The sequence below is a fragment of the Macrobrachium nipponense genome, chromosome 32, assembly GCF_015104395.2.
Source record: "Macrobrachium nipponense isolate FS-2020 chromosome 32, ASM1510439v2, whole genome shotgun sequence".
Classification (NCBI taxonomy): Eukaryota; Metazoa; Arthropoda; class Malacostraca; order Decapoda; family Palaemonidae; genus Macrobrachium; species Macrobrachium nipponense.
Window position 1 is genome coordinate 71070429 of NC_061094.1, and position 21589 is coordinate 71092017.

General features: G+C 39.0%; 1 protein-coding gene, 1 long non-coding RNA gene and 1 pseudogene across 7 annotated transcripts in view; 1 reads left to right on the forward strand and 2 right to left on the reverse strand.

Annotated features, from left to right (window-relative positions):
• Positions 1-289: 289 nt before the first annotated feature.
• LOC135207589 (glutamine synthetase-like) lies at positions 290-6032 on the forward strand (annotated as a pseudogene).
• Positions 6033-11948: 5916 nt separating this feature from the next.
• LOC135207591 (uncharacterized) lies at positions 11949-15977 on the reverse strand. Its single transcript, XR_010312996.1, has 2 exons — positions 15505-15977; positions 11949-15393 (listed from the first exon to the last, which is right to left on the reverse strand). It is a non-coding gene; the product is annotated as an uncharacterized LOC135207591 (long non-coding RNA).
• Positions 15978-17229: 1252 nt separating this feature from the next.
• LOC135207594 (glycine receptor subunit alpha-4-like) overlaps positions 17230-21589 on the reverse strand; it is a 102195-nt gene continuing 97835 nt past the window's right edge. For 5 of the 6 annotated variants that reach the window (XM_064239448.1, XM_064239450.1, XM_064239446.1 and 2 more), the window contains exons 8-11: positions 20831-21069; positions 19894-20043; positions 19260-19388; positions 17230-17619 (exon numbers count right to left, since the gene is read on the reverse strand). In XM_064239448.1, coding sequence (XP_064095518.1) covers positions 17371-17619; positions 19260-19388; positions 19894-20043; positions 20831-21069 — 767 coding nt within the window. In that variant the 3' untranslated portion in view covers positions 17230-17370. The remainder of the gene's footprint in view (positions 17620-19259; positions 19389-19893; positions 20044-20830; positions 21070-21589) is intronic. The other variant, XM_064239452.1, reaches the window with a different exon arrangement.

Below are 21589 nucleotides of genomic sequence, written 5' to 3' on the forward strand. Positions count from 1 at the left end.
GCCCCTTTCAAGAAATCCAAACACGAACGCCCAATTAGTCTATCATGAGCGTGGTGAAGAATTTAGTGTTCAGGAGAGATAGCAATAAAAGCTCTCTTATAACAATAAATGAAAGCTGCCAAACAGAAAAGAGTTCCCTGGGGGAGCTCGGAGTATCTGCCTATGTACGAGTTAGTTGCTATGCAGTGCTCAAAGGGGTGGGGGGGTTGGGGGTAGGGGGGAGAGGGGGGGGGGGGGGAAGATTTCGACTTTCCCACTCTCGAGACCTCCCTGGGATTACCTACCGTCGTGTAGCCGTGTCACTAGGGTCGGGGAGAGCGAATGGATCCTCCTTCGCAGACTCCTCCCACTACTTCTACAACTTCTGGTTCTTCTTCATGACAGTTTGGGGGTTTTCTTCTTCTCGAGAGGAGCGCAGAGGAAACAGTGTTCTCGCTCGACACGCGCTGCAATAAACCGCGACAATTCTTTAGTACCAGGTGAGTGGTTTGCTTCATATGCGCGTTTGTATTTGCGGTTTGGATTTTCAGTTTAAAAAACATTTCTTTCCCATGTGGTTATTCAGCATAAAAACTATTTTTTCCCCATGAGAAATACTAATATTGAGAGATGTTTTTCCCCCGCGTGCAAACGTCTTCTTGGGCAAATTGATACAAATCTGAAATGGCCGAGATTCTCTAAGACTCAACAATCGAAAGACCATAGTGAGGTTATGCGTAATTACCGTAATATATCAATTGCTGTAATTTAACAATTACATGCAAATTAATGAACACATTCACTCCACCTTTTGTAGATCACAAGCATCATGTCTGCGACGATGGCCGAGTTGACGAACAAGACGGTGCTAGACCGATATTTCAGGCTGCCTGTACCGGAGCAGAAATGCCAGGCTATGTACGTGTGGATTGACGGAACCGGGGAGAACCTGCGGTCCAAAACGAGGACCTTGGATTTCGTCCCCAAGAAGCCTAGCGGTAAGTGATACTTACGAGAGAGAGAGAGAGAGTAGAGAGAGAGATAGAGAGAGAGAGAGAGAGAGAGAGAGAATTGTTAAAGAATTTCGACGAACAAAAAATATCACATTATAAAATACGAACATACACACAAACATATATAGTTGGCATATATGCACTGCCCTTAGTCCTCTAACCAATAAACAAATTAATTCGTTCACGCCCTTGAAGTATCGAAGCTTCCAGGGAAAATCTTGTTACAAAGAATTATGATAAATTATAATACAATTTATTACAATAAATACGCTCTCGATCACGCAGTAGTTCCAAATAAATTTTTTCCTAGAAATGACAGTCCTACCATTGCGTGTTCTGTTTATAGGTTATCCTCCTGCCCACATAGGTACCCCAGAAGTATGGTTAGAAAATCTCATGCTCGCTCATCCTCCAGGTCACCCCCCCCCCCCCCCCCCTCCCCCCACCCCCCCTCTACCAACCCGGCCTGACAAGACATACAAGTTATTGGGCCGTTATTTTCAACACGCCTACTAGAGGGCTGTCAACCTTGAACTTTGAAAGCTGGACAAAATTCGCCATAATATATAAATAGCAATAAATTTCTCTATACATAAATAACAATAAATCACGGAAGTTCATTTCTATAACTGACTGCTTAATATATCAAGATTTTGCTTAAATATTTTCTTTTTTTTTTTTACAAAAGCTGGACAATATTCTCCATAAGTGAATAGTAATAAGTTTCTCTACGTATAAATAACATTAACTTGATAAATCATAAAAATTAATCTTTATAACTGACTTTGTTTAAAACATCAAGAATTTACTTAAATATTTTCATATTTTTTCGACTTTTTAGTTTTTTAATTGGCATGTCGTCACCAGCAATAAACACACTATGAATGTAATTTAGAAGTCAGATTAACAACATTCCCCCTCACACCATAAGGCACTTGAGCTTGTTAACTGATCCCTCACGAAAGAGAGAGAGAGAGAGAAATACTTTTGCGCGCGAATGAGGTCAGAGCAAATCAAAGTGGAAGTTGCTGTCTTATTTACCCACAGAATATGAAGGCAAAATAAAACCTCTAGCATATCCTTGTACAATTACGTGTAAACTTTGCTTCGAAACTGCTCTGACTTTCTCCTTTCCGACTATGGAACTCCCACGCCTTTCTGAGTGTCTAATCTATAGAACTCCCACGCCCTTCTGCGTGAGTGTCTAATCTATAGAACTCCCACGCCCTTGCGAGAGTATCTAATATCTCTCTCCTCTTATCAGAGTTCCAGCATCGTTACCAAATATATTTTCTTGCAAGATCGCAGTCTTTTATCAACCACACTACAATACAGCGCATTAACAAACTATATAAAGGCATTAATTTACTCTGGGAAGTCAAGCTTGCTGATATACTGTCGTCGCGTCTTTTTTTCAATCATTTTCAAGCTTTCAAAGTTATATACGATTTCTCTTCGTTATCTCCAGGTTAAAATGCATCAATATCTCGAGTTATTTTCATTTTTTTCTATCATTATCCTATTATTATTCTGCAAGTTCACTTATTTTCATTTTTTCTAATATCCTCATCGCTTATTCTGTAAATTCACTCTCGACCATGAACCTTTTTTGTCGGGTAAAACCCCAGATTTACTCTCGGAGACTACAGTCTCACGTGCCTCCATATTGTACTTAGACCCATTTTTTTAATCCCTATAAACGACATAACGTTCCACTTACTTCTAAGGATATTACCCTAAAACTCCTCTAACGGGGAAATTCAGGTTATCATCCTGAATTTCATACAATTTCATACTGCTCTAGTAATTCCATTAACTTATTTAATAAGTGCCTTATTTAATAAGCATTTTCCTTTCTATCCATTCGTCTGTATCGTATTTCTGTTTACCATATGAACATATTTACTGCACTGTGCGACAGTCATTTGTCTCAAATACCCTCCTACTTCCCTACCCCCTCCTCGGGCCACGCCCGACCCAGTTTCCCAACGCCCATCGCTAAATGCCAAACGTCGCCCCGCGGTCATATTTTTTTATGTACTTGTATTTTTATAAGCCCTACTTACTTTACCCTGTGGTTCATTTGACTCCTTTACAGCAAGTTCAACTCGCCTCCTTGACACTATAATTCGTCAGGACGTTCTCAACTACTGTCACAGCTTCTCGGGACCTAAGTATACCATTCATTCTTGATTTTCTCTTTCTAATACGGATAACTTAACCCTTCAACCGCCACCATCTTTACAATACGATCCTATCTTTAAAATCGTTCTGGTTGTCTGTACATCAAGGTAATCTGATAAGCTTATTCTTCAGCATGTTTCTTATCTCCAACAGACGTGGGAGTCTTCCACTTGTCAATACATTTCCACCCCTTGAGCACCAAAAGGAAAGGCAGCCTCTTACGAACAACTGATAAATTTTAAAAAATGAACTAACTAGTATTCTCTCCCTCACACATTCTATTTTTTATGAGCGTCCCAGATGACAGTTCTCGTAGAGCAACTGCATGACAAGAGCAGCATTAATCACATGGCAGCATGTGCAGCATTATAAGCAATGCTGGATTTTTCTAGCAGTGTCATCTGACTCGCTGACACGGCCTCTGTTACTGGAGGAGGAGGAGGGTCTTTCTGATTCACCTGATACACTATCTTATGGCCTGTCCACATTAGCGGGCATGCCCGTCGGGCAATTCCAACTGTTTATATTTTAGTTCGCTTCTAAAGCAGTGTTACCAGATAATTACATAGTTCAGGCTTCGTACTCGGTCAGTTAGTGTAGTGGACAGGGCTTACTGAACTGGTTCGTTAGGAAATGCCTTTGCTTTTTACTAGTCAGTTTTCTTCAGAATTCAACTTAAGTCTTTGATACTCTTTTATTCCCCCAAAGCAGTAACTGTCAAAGCGAGATCTTGTCAGCCTCGTCATATCTGACAAATGAGGAGGATGAATACTTATGACAAAAGTAACTCCGAGAGTAATTCATCTAAAACAGAGAAGTGTCCTTCAACAAAAGCAGCGATTCGACACGATTCTGTCAAGGAAACATTGAAGGGAACAGCAAACGCGCCAAATGATGGCTCAATGAAGAGGGAAGAAAACTGTTCATAAGGAAAGGCCACCAGAGTTGTAGAAGCGGCCTTCGATTTGTTTGTTTGTTTGTTTGTATTGTTTTTCACGTTGCCGGAACCCAGTGGGTTAGTCACACCGGGACCAACGCTTTGATGTGACGTCCGAACAAGTAGCACGTAGGAGTGAACTTCTATCATCAGAATTACACTTTTCTGACCCCTCAGTGGAATGCCCGAGAATCGAACTTGCGGCAGGCCAAGACCATACCGATCACGCCACTGAGGCGCTTGAAGCAGCCTTCGGTTTCGAAAGGATCAAACGCATACTAAACAGCTCATACATGTGTCCACAAGAACAAGGACTGGCCATATTCACTTTTAATTTATACATTGAACTGTCTCATTCATTAAAATGCCACACGTCTCTGACATGCACGAGGTTTCATGCAAAGAAAGCATTCAAATAGTTCTGTAGCTCACCTGCGAATCAAGCTAATCGCTAACGGTGCATATTGACGCATATGAGTCTGATAATTGGTTTTTTGAAAATTTTTGCTGATACCATTTGCATAAAACATGAACTTCACCGTTTCTAATTTATTCTATCGACACGGGTTTATTTTACAAAACGTTACACCAATTTTTTAAGATTCAAGTCTACATCAACTTCTCTAATTGATTTCTTGACTTGATTTAACATTGTCCTTTGCCCAACACTGTATAATTTATTAGGATCTTCCTAAACGTGCATGACAAGCTAAGATTAACAGTAATTCATTCCAGTTCCAGGTGACTAACTCGAACAACCTGTATTGTTAATTTAACGCCCATCTCCTTGTAGACCTCCCCATCTGGAACTTCGACGGCTCCTCAACGGGACAAGCTGAAGGAAGCAACAGTGACGTTTACCTCCACCCCGTCGCCATCTACAGGGACCCCTTCCGAGTCGGGAACAACAAGCTCGTCTTGTGCGAGACTTACAAATACAACAAGAAACCGACAGAAACCAACAACAGGTGGCACTGCAAGGAGGCCATGAACAAGGCAGAGAGTCAGCACCCCTGGTTCGGCATGGAACAAGAGTACACTCTGCTCGACATCGATACCCACCCTCTCGGCTGGCCCAAGAACGGCTACCCGGGTCCACAGGGGCCTTACCACTGCGCCGTGGGAGCTGGAAAGTTTACGGGCGAGACATCATCGAGGCGCATTACAAGGCCTGCCTGTACACCGGCATCGAGATTTCCGGCACCAACGCCGAGACGATGCCCGCCCAGTGGGAGTACCAGATCGGCCCCTGCGAAGGGGTCGTGATGGGAGACGACCTCTGGATGTCTCGGTACCTCCTGCATCACGTGGCCGAAGACTTCGGCGTCATCGCGTCCCTCGATCCCAAACCCATCTTGGGCGACTGGAACGGTGCGGGACTGCACTGCAACTTCTCCACGGAGGCGATGCGTCAGGAGAACGGCTTGGCGGCGATCGAGGAGGGCATCAAGAAGCTCTCCACCCAGCATCTGCAGCACCTGAGGCACTACGCTCCGCACGAAGGGAAGGACAACGAAAAGCGGCTCATAGGGACTCACGAAACGTCCAGAATGTACAACTTCAGTTCGGGAGTGGCCGACCGAGGAGTGTCGGTCAGGATTCCGAGGATGGTCGAGCAGGAGAAGAAAGGATACTTCGAGGACCGACGTCCAGCTTCTAATGCAGATCCTTACAAAGTTACGGAAGTGCTTGTCAAGACAATCTGCCTCGATGAAAAATTGTAGTGAGGGAGATGATAAGTTGTACGATAAGATTGATATAGTTATTAGGCTGCATGTATAAATATTTTTAAATTTATTTTTCTATATATCTGAACAAAGAGACCAATCTGCATAAGCTTGCTACTTAAATTATATACAATTTGCAATATTACGGCTTGGTGTCGGTCTCTTTTGTAATAAAATTTTAGAATGAACAAACCAGCTACTTTTAATTTCATTTTATCTCTGGGAACTGGACTCTTTCTAACACGTTTCAATTCCCGTTTAAGATGGCTGATCGAGCACATTTAAATTACTATTGGGATGAAAAAAAGAAGGCTGCCATATTAGAGTACAACGTTTTTGAATAACTTGAGACAGTTTTTGCTGGCCTCGCCAACAACCGGCCCGCCCCCAAACAACCCATTCCAACCTCCCACCCACCACCAAAACCGTGATTTAGCGTGATAGTGTCTTGCAACGTCATTCTGACGAAACTGTGAACAGTTTCTCCAAAAGAACTGCCTCAGGGGCAACCGCCTCCCCCCCCAACCTCTCCCCATCTCCATCTTGTGAATAAATCTCTTCTTAGACTTCAGAAGAGGAATTAAAATATATTGCCCTATATTCTTTTCTACCTAAATGACTAAAGAAGAGGTCATTCAAGTTCACTCTCGACGTGGTTCGGAAGTCACGTAAAGCCGTTGGTCCCGTTGCTGAATAACCACTGGTTCCATGCAACGTAAAAACACCATACAAACAAACTAAGCTGTAAAAAAGTCTCACGGAAACATAACAGATATAAATACCAGTTATAAGTAGTCAAATGTCCAATTTCATTTCAATATCACCGACAGTTGAAGTGATAAATAATATTACAGTCTCTTTTTAACTGAAAATAAAAATCTTGTACATTATGACAACGTAATATACACATGCCATCATACGTTTTCAAAATCAAAATCAAGTTCTATTCAATACGTTACACAAAGCACGGTAATAAAGCAGGTTTAATATCGAGAACAGTAAAATAACTATTCGAAGTTTTTCCATATCTGACTGGAATGAATGTCTTCGTTTCATTAACTTGCTCTGTGAGGTATTGAAGAAAACCAGATTTTTTCCCCCAACAAACATGAATGACATAATACATAAATTGCTGTCCTGTAGAAGTCATGTACTGTCCAAAAACAAATTCAATTAAATTGTTTTCATGGTAGCTGAAAATTAATGTGACTTATTTTACTATTTTGCCTACCAGCCAATTTTGAATCTTCAGTGAGTTTTCCTTTAATCTGGTCATTAATTCATTGTGAAAGAGAGAGAGAGAGAGAGAGAGAACACCTGGTCGCAAGAACAGCAACCTAATGCCCAAAAGAGATTACGAAATCACCTCCCAGCTGTGAATCGAAAAGTCTAAATTACCAGTATAACCCAAATCCACACACACTCTCTCTCTCTCTCGCGAGAGATGCCACTGTCTCGATTCGATGAACAAATGAACTCGAGTCCAAGACTTAATACGATTTATTCAGTGTATCTGAAGAATGCAATGAGCCTCAACTTGCTTCCTGAAAGAGTCTAAACAAACTATTGTCAGATTCAGGTCAGTGAATGAATTCGTAATAATCTCAGATTCAGGTCAGTGAAGAAAGTCGTAATATCCTTGATTGAGATCGGTGAAGAAAGTAATATTCTCAGATTTAGATCAGTGAAGTCATAATATTCTCAAGATTCAGGTCAGTGAAGAAAGTCGTAATATCCTCTGATTGAGATCAGTGAAGAACGTAATATTCTCAGATTTAGATCAATGAAGAAAGTCCAAATATTCTCAGATTTAGATCAATGAAGAAAGTCCAAATATTCTCAGATTTAGATAAGTGAAGTCGTAATATTCTCTGATACAGGTCAGTGAATTAAGTCGTTATAATCTCAGATTCAGGTCAGTGAAGAAAGTCGTAATATTCTCAGATTCAGGTCAGTGAAGAGTCGTAATATTCTCAGATTCAGGTCAGTGAAGAAAGTAGTAATATTCTCAGATTACGTATGCGGAATGAAAGTCGAAATATTCTCAGATTCAGGTCAGTGAAGAAAGCCTTAATATTCTCAGATTTAGATCAGTGAAGTCGTAATATTCTCTGATACAGGTCAGTGAAGAAAGTCGTGATAATCTCAGATTCAGGTCAGTGAATCAATTCGTAATATTCCCAGACTCAGGTCAGTGAAGAAAGTTGTAATATTCTCAGATTCAGGCCAGCGAAGAAAATCGTAATATTCTCAGATTCAGGTCAGTGAATTAAGTCGTAATATTCTCAGATTCAGGTCAGTGAAGAAAGTCGTAATATTCTCAGATTCAGGTCAGTGAATGAAGTCAAATATTCTCAGATTTAGATCAGTGAAGTCGTAATATTCTCTGATACAGGTCAGTGAAGAAAGTCGTAATAATCTCAGATTCAGGTCAATGAATAGTCGTAATATTCTCAGATTCGGTCAGTGAATTCGTATATTCTCTAATACCAAGGGTCAGTGAAGAAAGGTTCCCGTTAATATAATCTTTCCAGGATTCAAAGGTCAAGGAAATTATTCGTAAATAATTCTCAGATTCAGGTCGGTGAATTAATTCGTAATATTGCCAGACGCAGGTCAGTGAATTAAGTCGTTATAATCTCAGATTCAGGTCAGTGAAGAAAGTCGTAATATTCTCAGATTCAGGTCAGTGAAGAAAGTCGTAATATTCTCAGATTCAGGTCAGTGAAGAAAGTCGTAATATTCTCAGATTATGTCGGTGAATGAGGCCGTATAATCTCAGATTCAGGTCAATGAATTGAATCGTAATATTCTCAGATTCAAGTCAGTGAAGAAAATCGTAATATTCTCAGATTCAGGCCAGTGAATGAAGTCGTGATATTCTCAGATTCAGGTCAGTGAATGAAGTATAATATAGATCTTGTTGCCCAAACAATTCAGATAAAGTTACAGAGATGCAACGGAGTGCACAGAGTTTCTGTAACCTGGTACCACAAGTCGAAGGTCAATTGGAAGTCTTCCAACAAACAATATTTACCTCTTGATGTACGATGGAAAAATACAGGGTGTCCATAAAGTCCCAGTACCATTCTGAGCAATAAATACTTGTAATGGTACTGGAACTTCATGGACACCCTGTATAAAAGATCAAACAGAACTCTATCCGAATTTATGCGTGATCAGTTCAACTGTATTTATGCAGCTCCGGTTCATTTTGGGCAGTTTAAGCGGATTGCAGTAATATGAACATGGACCTTCAATCCCTTGTGTAATTTCTGACGGGATTAACACTGAGCGAATCTTATCTACGTAATTCTGCGTTGTTCCTAATATTCTGAGCCTCTGCTTTCTGTCAATAATATGAATTAGAAGTTTTTATTTTATTTTAGCATCTAAGCGCCTAATATATCCATTATCATAATGTATTCATTCAATTACTTATCAATTTACTTGTATTTCTTGTCCCCTGTTCCTCTTACTAATCAGTAATAATGCCACTTCGCATTTATTAACATTTCTTTACCTTTTATGTATCTATTCATTTATTTACTTATTCGTTCATTTATTTATTATATTCATCTATATAGTCCGAATTCTTCAAAACTTTAAGATGGATGAGAGGTTGGATAATAATCTAGGTCAAGACTATACACGAGTAATATGGATTTCACTTCACGTTGCTGTAGAATATATATATACTCAAGCGTTATACAATACTGATCTTGGCCCACTATGATCAATACACTTGCTGGCCCCTATTCAAGTTGAGAGCTAATATGGTGTCCTCCTAAACCTTTGAATTTTATTTTATTTTATTTTATTTATTTATTTATTCATTTATTTATTTATTCATTTTTTGCTAGACATGGTTAAGCCTAGTATACTGCCGTGGCATGTTTCTTATATCTGCTACATTTTCATAATTGAGCAGGTTTGTTCAGACTCACGGAATTTCCTCATTCCTGATCGATCAACCTCTATATCTGCTCAAGGCGAGCACATACTACACTTAAATTTTAAACAATACTGTTCTAGATGTTATCACTGCACTGTGCTCAAGCTGAGCAAGGGACGATCAAGTTTGAAACATTTTACTGGCCTACAATGCTCAATATACCTTCTAAGAGGCTGCTAGCCTAATGTTCATTATACCGTATCTGTCACGATGAGCAGATGTTATAACCATTATAACCATGTATTCAACAACGTATGCCTAACCTCCTGTACCAGCTGATGATGCCTATAACTCATCTACGAATACCCTAGGCCAGTTTTAGAATCAAGAAAGGACATCTTACAACCACAGTATTCTCTAGACCTTGATTATACACAAGCACTAAACCATGAAGGAAATACCTACTTAATCCAGAATCATAAACCATCAATTCATTTACCAAATTACACCAATCTCTCAGACTACAACCCCTATGGCATCCAAGAGTGATCGAAGTTTGGTTTGCTGGCAACGAGAAATCACTTTTCACTGACGTACCTTGGAGTTTGGACGCATGCGCTGTACGCATCGCACTGACCAAAACAACGCCAATCCAGAGTTTTCGTCGTATTCTCAGGCCCAACAAGCGCTGCGGTGATGATCACGCAGTGCGATACTTAAGTCGATAACATGCACTTCGATAAAACATTGATATAATAAAGATCAAAGATACAATAGTAAACAGACGTATAGGAGAAACGGCTATGATACCAGAGCGCGCGTAATCTCTATCGTCCATGGACTCGCGAGTCATGACGTCGTAGTAGCATGGATTTTGCAACGGCCGAGCAAAGACAAACACGTTGCCGTTCGATGCTAAAAACGAACATTAAACGAGCAATTTCACGAGAGCCACAGATCTGAGGAAGACATCCCGTCATGGAAATTAATTTGTGTCTTGAGATTAATGCTATACACGCAATGATCGGGAGAAATATCAGGTCATGTTTCTAGGCTGGTTGCTTGTCTAGGCTACATACTAGTATCTGAAGTATATGAGGTTACGTAGGCTTAGGTAAATTAGAATTTAGTAGTACGTGCTAGCTACGAGTATTCAGCTGGGTCGACTATAATGTACTACAGCTGTTAGGATGGATGAAGGCATGAGCTAGCAACATCATCCTAAAAAGATTTCCTTGGAGGGGCGGGGCGTTAGGGGGAGGGGGTCCGCCTCTACCCTTGAGGAAAAGGCAGCAAGACCCAAAGGAAAACCATGATTCCGCGGAGACGTGGAAGAGTGCAGAATAAAAGAAAACCAAACAAACAAACACACACATCTTGCTTCTCGATTGATTGATTGATTAATTTACGGTTACCTCTCGCTCCTTGATGAATAAAAAAAACATAAAGGAATTCTTTTCGTTCAAAATAAGTTTTTTCTCATCAACAGCTGGATATTTCTTACCTTTTCCTGCATTCCGATGTAGCGCTGTCAATGTTTTACAAATAAGAAAAAGGAACAAATAAAATTGAACAAGTATATAAAAATAAATACCAATATCGACAATGTTTAGGTAGTTTACTAAAAATCTGACAATGTTTAGGTATTTTGCTATAAATCTGACAACGTTTAAGCATTTTACTATAAATCTGTCTATGTTTAAGTATTTTGCTATAGATCTGACAACATTTAGGTATTTTGCTATAAATCTGACAACGTTTAAGCATTTTACTATAAATCTGACAACATTTAGGTATTTTGCTACAAATCTGACAATGTTTAGATAGTTTACTATAAACCTGACAAGGTTTAGATATTTTACTATAAATCTGTCAATGTTTAGGTATTTTACTATAAATCTGACAACGTTTAGGTATTTTGCTATAAATTTGACAATCAGATATTTTCTTTAAATCTGACAATCAGTTATCTTACTATAAATCTGACAATGTTTGGGTATTTCACTATAAATGAGAAGCATTATCTAAACATCATCTCCAGTACTGCAACTACTACTATACTACAACAACTACAACCACTGCAAGTACTATATACTACAACACCTACAAGTACTATATACGTACTACAACACCTACAAGTACTATATACTACAACAACTACAACCACTACAAGTACAACCACCATTACAGAGGGCCAAAGAAAACCAGGGAACTCCATAAGAACTCTTTAATATAATATCCGGTGTAATGTAACAAATGGGAAGTTTTCTGGGCACAAAAAAAAAAGCTTCACGTAATGACTGATATAGCACGTAAATACCGCTGAAGTACAGGGTGTCCATAAAGTCCCAATACCATTACAAGTATTTGTTGCTCAGAATGGTAATGGGACTTTATAGACACCCTGTCTAATTGAGAAATGGAGTTAAAAAAAACAAGACTACTATATCTTTAATTCTACGCTGTAAAAAGACCTCATTTTTTTCCGAGTGTCATCGATGGGAATAACTTTAAAGATTCATCCGATATTGTATTTCTCTCAGGTACTCTGAATGTTTCCAAATAAACTAGGAATCCTCCAAGGTATTAAATTACAGCAAATTGTTTGTTGACATGTTAACTGAATATAGTTAAGTCCAGTCATTCGGAAAAAAATTGTTTTATTACCATAAACTTATTTGATGAATTCTTCTTTAAATTTCTATTTTTCTTTCTAGGTATTATACAACTGGATGTCATTTACAATATTTTATGATCTGGCCAAAAGGAAAAACGATCAATGACTTTTAAAAGTAATAATAATAAAGAATGCATGATGAGTTTCTAAGCTACAGCCCTACTGACGCCTATATACAGGACAGTTTTGTGTAAGATCTAGTTTTAGCAAGTCTTTAAAAGCCGTTATTGGTTTATTTGTTGAATGAATCAATGAGTATCAAGACATGGCATAAAGATTCACTGTTACACAGACTGTAACACCTAATGAAAACCAAATAAAGAAAGCTTGAACATGTAATTTTTTCTTTTATAAATATGGGACCCAGACCTGGTTGGAGGATAACCACGAAAAAGGGGACATGAGTGGAGAATTGTCATAAAGCATAGGAAAGAAATGAAGCGAAAAAATCAATGGATTTTGAGACTACTAACTTAATAAAACAGAGAACATAAAAAGAGTGGATTTGTGTCCAGAAAGTCCATATATTATTAGGCTACTAATCCATGAAAACAGTGGATTCGTATCCAGAAAGTCCACATATAAATAGGCTGTTAATCCAACCAGGCAGGAGAATGAGTGGTCCCTGGTAGACATAATATTAAGCAGCACAGATTATTGTCTGAGGATTCATCACCGGAACACGAGGAAGTACAGACTTGGGGACATAATCTCAAGAAGTTACGTTAACCAAATGGACAAAACAAATCAGTGCATGATCATGATGTTGAAGAAAACTGGACAAAAAGACATAGATTGTAAGAAGGAAATATAGGACCTAACATATAAGAAGTGTTTAGTGTTGGACAATGAACAGCAGCACAAAAATTGTTTGGGGAATCAAATTGAAAATTTGGCAAGACTAAAGCAACAAGAGAGTTACATGTTCTTCAGATGGCATGGGGAGATAATTATAACCCAGCTGGATCTTGGAAGAACAAAAGACAAGGACTGGAATATTGAATGTAGGTAAAAATGTAGTTAGTAACTTCTAAAAATACGCAGAGAAAATAATGAGATGTAGTGGATGTTTGAATGAACTGCTGAATGATAAATAAGTGAAGTTTGAAACTGGTCAAAAGAGAAAGTAGCACCAGTAAGTGTAGGTATGCAGAGATTTTTATTATTTATTGTTCATTATTCTAATTTTTATTTTTATTGGCGCCGATAACCGCTTAATAGTGCCGCTGTTAGGTATGCATTGGCACCAATACTGTATTATCGGCGCCGATAACTGGAAGTCAGCGCATTTCGGCGCCGATAACTGGAAGTCAGCGCATTTCGGCGCCGGTTCTATGTCAATAAAGATTGCGGCCAAGGATATGAAAGAATAAAAATTAAAATGATCTTGGATGCAATATAAAGGAAGAAATGAACAGAATATACAAATTTTGAGGGTTGATAGTCTTCTACTAGAGAGTTAGAGGTGATGGAAGTCAAAACCCTTCCTTATGATGCCATATCTGAGGAGGGTGACATAAATAGAGACGTCAGTAGGATATGATATAACTGGGAAACTATAACATCTTCAATTATTAAAAATTATAATAATATATTAATATACAGGACAGTCTTCACAGAAAAACTCTTTAAAAACAGAATCCAGAGTACTCCATTTCTATGTTACCTGATCTTTTTTATATAAAAAAATAATTAAATTTGATCATTCCAAATTAACTGTGTTCATTGCAATAATGAGTTCGCTTAAAATATATATTAAAATTTGCATACAACATACCTAACAGTTATATATGAAAATATGTCATCATGCTTGTATGATATATAACTTGAATGTCCGGCTTAAAAAGTGTCGGATAATAATACATACATAACGACGGTAATACAGATTTCTATATACGTAAAAGATATGGAAAAGATATATAAATATCTATTGTTTCAGCGGATGAAATCTCGAAAAGAATAGGCAAAAAATGAGAGAGAGAGAGAGAGAGACGTATTACATTCAAATTGAGGTAACGGGATAATAAAGCTGACATCATGCATATGAACATATTGGAGAGTAAAAGATTAATAAAGGTCTCTCATAAGATTACTGTGTTTCGAAGTATTGAGGCTGAGCGCGCTCACTATACTCAGTTTTTTTCCATCTGTCCACCCGCCTGTGGTGTGTGCATGTGGTAACACTGCGTCCCAGGCTTTAGATAGTTACATTTAGCTTACATTCAACTATTATAATATCCTATTTCGAATATTAACGGTGTAATTTGCATACAGTAAATTATTAAAACACTTTTCAGTTGCAAATGTACACCCAGATATCCTTTTATTTACCTAAAACTTATACATAGCGTAACTATCAAAAGCCCGGGACGCAGTGTTACCATACGCAAACACCACTGGCGGGTGGACAGATGGAAAAAAACAGAGTATAGATGTCAGCACTGCTCCACACGCGAAGGCATTTGGGGGGCAAAATTACAATGGAGTTGATCACCGGTTCGTCCCTCGTTTCTATAGTTTTCTACATCCGGTTCTTCACTCCCTTCTACAGTCTACATCAGTGGACCGTGATTCCCAAACTTGGAGCCATGTATCAGAATGCAGTGGGGGTCATAATCTAAGGACATGTATGTATAAAACCATGGGTTCTGAACATACATGGGTTATAATTGGTGGTGTCTAAGGACATGTATGTATAAAACCATGGGTTTTGAACATACATGAGTTATACTTGGTGGTGTCTAAGGACATGTATGTATAAAACCATGGGTTCTGAACATACATGGGTTATAACTGGTGGTGTCTAAGGACATGTATGTATAAAACCATGGGTTCTGAACATACAGGGTGGTTATATTTGGTGGTGTCTAAGGACATGTATGTATAAAACCATGGGTTCTGAACATACATGGGTTATACTTTGTGGTGTCTAAGGACATGTATGTATAAAACCATGGGTTCTGAACATACATGGGTTATACCTGGTGGTGTCTAAGGACATGTATATAAACCATGTCCTGAACATACATGGGCATAATTGGTGGTGTCTAAGGATGTAGTAAAACATGGGATGGGAACATACATGGGATAACCTGGTGGTGTCTAAGGACATGTATGTATAAAACCATGGGTTCTGAACATACATGGGTTATACCTGGTGGTGTCTAAGGACATGTATGTATAAAACCATGGGTTCTGAACATACATGGGTTATACCTGGTGGTGTCTAAGGACATGTATGTATAAAACCATGGGTTCTGAACATACATGGGTTATATTTGGTGGTGTCTAAGGACATGTATGAATAAAACCATGGGTTCTGAACATACACGGGTTATATTTGGTGGTGTCTAAGGACATGTATGTATAAAACCATGGGTTCTGAACATACATGGTCATAATTGGTGGTGTCTAAGGACATGTATGTATAAAACCATGGGTTCTGAACATACATGGGTTATACCTGGTGGTGTCTAAGGACATGTATGTATAAAACCATGGGTTCTGAACATACATGGGTTATATTTGGTGGTGTCTAAGGACATGTATGTATAAAACCATGGGTTCTGAAACATAACATGGGTTATTGATATTTTGTTTGGGGTGTCTAAGGGACAGGTATGTTATTACAAACCCATGGGTTTCTGAACATTACATGGGTTATACTTGGTGGTGTCTAAGGACATGTATGTATAAAACCATGGGTTCTGAACATACATGAGTTATACCTGGTGGTGTCTAAGGACATGTATGTATAAAACCATGGGTTCTGAACATACATGGGTTATACTTGGTGGTGGGCGGTGGGGCATGGATATGTATCCTGTATGAAAAGTGGATAAGGGGTAAGGACCAGATAAAAGTTTGGGAACCACTAGTCTACTACATACACTCTCACCTTTAGGCAGTTGATGCAGACCACCAAAAAATGTTTTTAAGTTTTACGACAACTGGTTGAGATGGGAACTACATTATAAAAAACTTACAATGTCTACTGATGTTAGTAAAGATAAATAATTCGACCTGGATATAATGGGAAGGCAAATCAAAACAATTAAGAAATGTACGTCTATCGATGGAGAGAGAGAGAGAGAGAGAGAGAGAGAGAGAGAGAGAGAGAGAGAGAGAGAGAGAGAGAGAGAGAGAGAAGAATGTTCTACTTAACAAAAAAATTCAAATTTGGAATTACGGTTCCCAAAAGGCACTGTTAGTGCTTCAGCATCGACCTGCATCTTTCGAAAGTCTCTTCGAGTTAGTAAGGCAACCATTATGATAAAACTACTACAATTCTACAGAGATTCTCTCTACACGTACGATACAAGACAAATGGTCATTATTTTCACAGAAAATAAAAAAGATGTATAAGTCTAAAGTCGGTACATAATATTATGAACAACGGGGTTTCCTGAAATGGCTGCAAACGCCGTTTTCTATAAACGCCGTTTTCTTTACCTTTACAAGGAAGAAGACATCTGTCTATTTTATAGTCGCCCACTCGCTTGGCTTCCAAAATGAAGTAGTACGAGCTGTCACCCTACTCGGTACTGAACTCAAATTTCCTTATATTACCTCCATTTCTCTCTGTCAAATACATAACTGCGATTACTATTAATTTTTTTTCTACAAAATTTAGGCAGGCAACATAAATACGTTTAGAGAAAACTTACTATCTCTCAAGATCACTTGGTATATTGTAGAATATTTAACACAGGAAGAATATTTTCATGTATAAAAATTCACTGGACTATAAAATTAATATAAACATACACTTTGGCATTCCTGAATATCAATAATTTCAGGACGAAGACTTTATCATACTCTTCTTCTTCCCAGCTTTTTCCTTATTTGGGGTCGCCGTTTGTAATGAGTCTCTTCCATCTACCTTATCATACTACAGGCCTGATTTACGCAGAAGCCAGGAGAGAGGGCGAGAGGGGAATATATTTCTATAATAATTATTAGAAAGCCCTAGAGAGTAAAATCGGGAAATATATCGACATGAAGAGTAAAAACATGAGCGGGAAAACTATCCTCGAAGCCTTATCGATCTCCTTCCACAGGATCTTCTTCTCCCCCGTCTTCGGGTCGTTCCACGCCAGGGAGAACCTCCCTCCGTTCGGCCGTCGGAAACCAGCGCTCTCGGCGTCCCACGCTGATCTGCTTCTCGTGTGGAGGTTGCAGGGGATGCTCCCGTTTTCCAGCGGGTTCTGATGAGGAAGAGGAAGGATCACATGAGTGAATTGTTTTGGTTTAAAAACACACACACATACACACAAATCAAATCAGTCACAAAAGTGAGGGGAGGGAAGAAGCATATATTCCCGAACTGTACTAGGCCTAACTGAGTATGGTAACCTTCCCTGAAGAGAGCAGGACGCCATATCTTTAAAAACTAACCATAGAATCTTAAACACACACACACACACAAACACAACTTAAATCAGTCACAAAAGTGAGGGGAGGGAAGAAGCATATATTCCCGAACTGTACTAGGCCTAACCGAGTATGGGAACCTCCTTCCCTGAAGAAAGCAGGACGCCATATCGTTACAAACTAACCATAGAATCTTCTTGAAAATAATCTCATTATGTTTCCTACACACACACACACACACACACACAAATTAAATCAGTCACACGGGTATGGGAACCTTCCTTGAAAAATGCAAAACGCCATATCCTACACACTAACCACAGAACTTTCTTGAAAATAATCTCGTTATGTTTCCCACACCTAAATTCCAGGCTGGGTCATTGACTGGCCTGACCTAACCTAACCTAAATGGGAATGGCAAAAAAAAAAAAAAAAAAAAAACAGGGCTGGTGCAATAGTGCCAGTAAGTAAAATACCATCTCGGGAATTAGCGGGCGGGAAATGAATAGAATATTTACTTTCTCGAAGAGGAGAGAGAGAAGAGAGAGAGAGAGAGAAAGAGAGAAGAGAGAAGAAGAGAAAGGAGTAGCGAGAGAGAGAGAGAGAGAGAGAGAGAGAGAGAGAGAGCAATGCAATATCAATACAGAAAACCCACTGGAAAATTCTCTGATAATTGAAAATCAAGTAATACGGTGTTGGATGTTTCTACATGCGTACTCAAGTACACAATGACTACAAATTTAATACCCTTTAGTGAAACAGAATATAACCTATATCATAGAATTTAGTGTAACATAGAATAAGTATCCTAGAATGAGTTCTATTGTAATTTATGGCTAAATACGAAATCATATTATCCCCTTTGGATTCATATTTATGTTTTCTGTGCGCATACTAAACTTTTATAAACACTTCTAAACTAACCGCAAGTGTAAAAGACCGTGATTTAAAACTCCTATAGTTATGCTAACAATCAGTATAAACTCGTTTTCTATGAATGCTACCCTACCCTTTTATAGAAAACAGACATTATAGGCATAAACTATGTTAAATTTCTATACACCAAATTGAGTCCCCAGGTTAGTACATCGAGTTGTGTTTTGATTTTCATTGTCTAAATATATACACAGCGGCGTTCAGATATAATAACAAATTCCATACAAATCTTATTTTATTCATAAATTAGACTTAGTATACCTTACGTGAACACACCCTACCTTAAAAGATCATTTGGAGTTTTTATCTGAAATATATATTTTCAAAACCCTATGTTCACAGTTTTTCAATGCACTAAGACTGCGTTCTTGAGGTCAAAGTGTGTTGCACTAGATTCAGCACTTGTTAGCAAACAACTAGAACTAGAATAAAGGCCATGATAGTGCCTACTAGAACTAGAGTTAAGGCCATAGTACTTGAATTAGTCACTGAAATAGTACTAAACAGCTCTGCCAGTAAGCCTGAAGTATTGACTCACCATGGCTTGGTTAACTTTGTTGTTATGAGCAGCTATCGCTTTGTCCTCGTTATCTGCAGTTCCATTAGTCATAGCCACACGACGCAGATAATCGCTTCGTTGATCCGCCTTGGCCGCTGTTGCAGAGGGCTGCAAGATCAACGATGCAAAATATAATAAGGCTTATAAATTGCATGACGAGGAAGATATAATGTTTGCAAAATCTTCTCCAACCTACGGCAATCATGCGTATTTAAGGCGTCTAGATATGATGAAAAACAAGTAATATACATGACTAATTCTACGAAAGCTCATTTACGTATTAAGCTCGTAATAGGAAAAATAAAAAACATGAAATAGGGGAACTTCAAAATTTGCTAAAGCAAATCATCAAAAAGCCATTTCATCAAAATGAGATGGAGTATCATCTCCTACTTAATTTTTCATCAATAAATTTAAAAAATAATTAATAATCACTAAAACTTGTTTGTGGGGGATAGTTTCCAATTCGTAGCAGAAATGAAACCGTGTAAAATTTTGGGAAAAGGATGTGGGGTGGTCTACTAGGAAGGGCACGGGGTGTTCCTCCTCCCTTTCTTAGAGCCCTGCGGTCCGTGGACTATTGTGACTGACTGTGGAAAATGAGAGGGATTACCGTCTGAATTGGTTGGACGGGTGTTGGTGGGGGGAACACTGGTTCTACCTGTCTACTGACGTGCATCACGTTTAACACCCTGACGACGACGAACTCGCCCAGGGCAGCAAAGACGAATACCATGCAGCCTGCCATCCACACGTCGATGGCCTGTCGAGGAAGTGAAAGGGTTAAGGATTGCCCACACACACACTGGCGGGCATGCACGACGTCAGGCACTTCCAGCTGTTTATATTTTCTCTCGCTTCTGAAGCAGTGTTACCAGACAGTCGCATCGTTCTGGGTTCGTAGTCGGTAGGTCAGTGTAGTGGATCAGGTTATTGGAACAGTGCCTGCCCGTCAGGCAGTGCCCGCTAAGTGTGGACGGGGCACTCTTGAAATCAACTGGACTGGTATTACTGATATGTAAGTGAATAAAAGGCACGTGCATCATATATATTTAAAATCTCCAGTAAGCAGTTTTCCTAATAGGTTTTTAACTTGAGAGCTGCCTCGATCACCTTATAACTACCGAATCGAGAACAGGCTTCCTGTGTTGAAATAAATCTTCAACAGCATCAACCACTTCTTTTAACTTCATTGTAGACTCATTAGAAATCTATATAATGTGTTATAGAGCAAAATATGTCGAGTGCAGGTAGAACCTCTAATCAGTCCCACTAAACTAAACATGTAACAGGCTGATTTGGAGTACACAGAATGTGTATATATGGAATATATATATATATATAATTATTTAGTCATAGTATTATATCTCTCAGTTACGTCACTATCTATCAAAACGGCAATATATTAACAAATAAGTATGGTATAATTAGCCATGTTTGCCCAGCCTGGCATTCAAATACATTAAATCAAGCTGAAGATTACATTGAAAAACATCTACCCCGTTTTCACCTGGTTACGCCGAGCAAACTGAAGAGGAGCCCTTCCTTACCTTGACGTAGGCCACGGGAGGGAGTCCCTCCTTGATCCCCGTGAAGAGCGTCGTCAGGGTGAGTAAGGACGTGACCAGGAGAGTCACCCGGCCGGGGATGGCTTCCAGGCCGAGCCAGAAGCTGAACCAGGAGAGCGTCACGACCAGGAACGACGGGACGAAGGTCTGTACTATGTGGTGGCCTATTTCTCGCGAGAACTCGAGTTCCACCACCAGCTGTTGCGTGTTTCTCGTACCATCTGGAAAGTAATATAAGTGTTCTATGAGCAAGAGCCGAGCTGGCATAAGGCCAGCTTAATCTCCAACAACAAGAGTCGATGTCTGTTCGTCCGGTGTATGCAAAGAGCTTTTTCTGGCAATCTAGTATACATGCTTGTATGGAAATATCCGGTGTGCCACAAGGTACGGTGCTAGCTGCATTGCTGTTTGTTATTATGATTGCAGACATAGACAGTAATGTTAAGGAATCGGTAGTGAGTAGTTTCGCCGATGACACATATACTGGATCGACACGGCTTAAAACAGAACAGCCAATGCATTGAAAAATACAAGGGTTGTCCCGTTAACAACAACAACAACAACAATATTAAGCAACCTTCTTATCAGAAATGTTTAATATGCATGGGAATGTATCTTAATTGCCATACTAAATATTTTGGTATAAAAGTTTAAATTGTGATTCATACTAGTCATAGTGAATAAAGGTTTTCTCGTAACTGAAAAATTTCATTTTGTATGTTACAATTGAGTCATACTAGC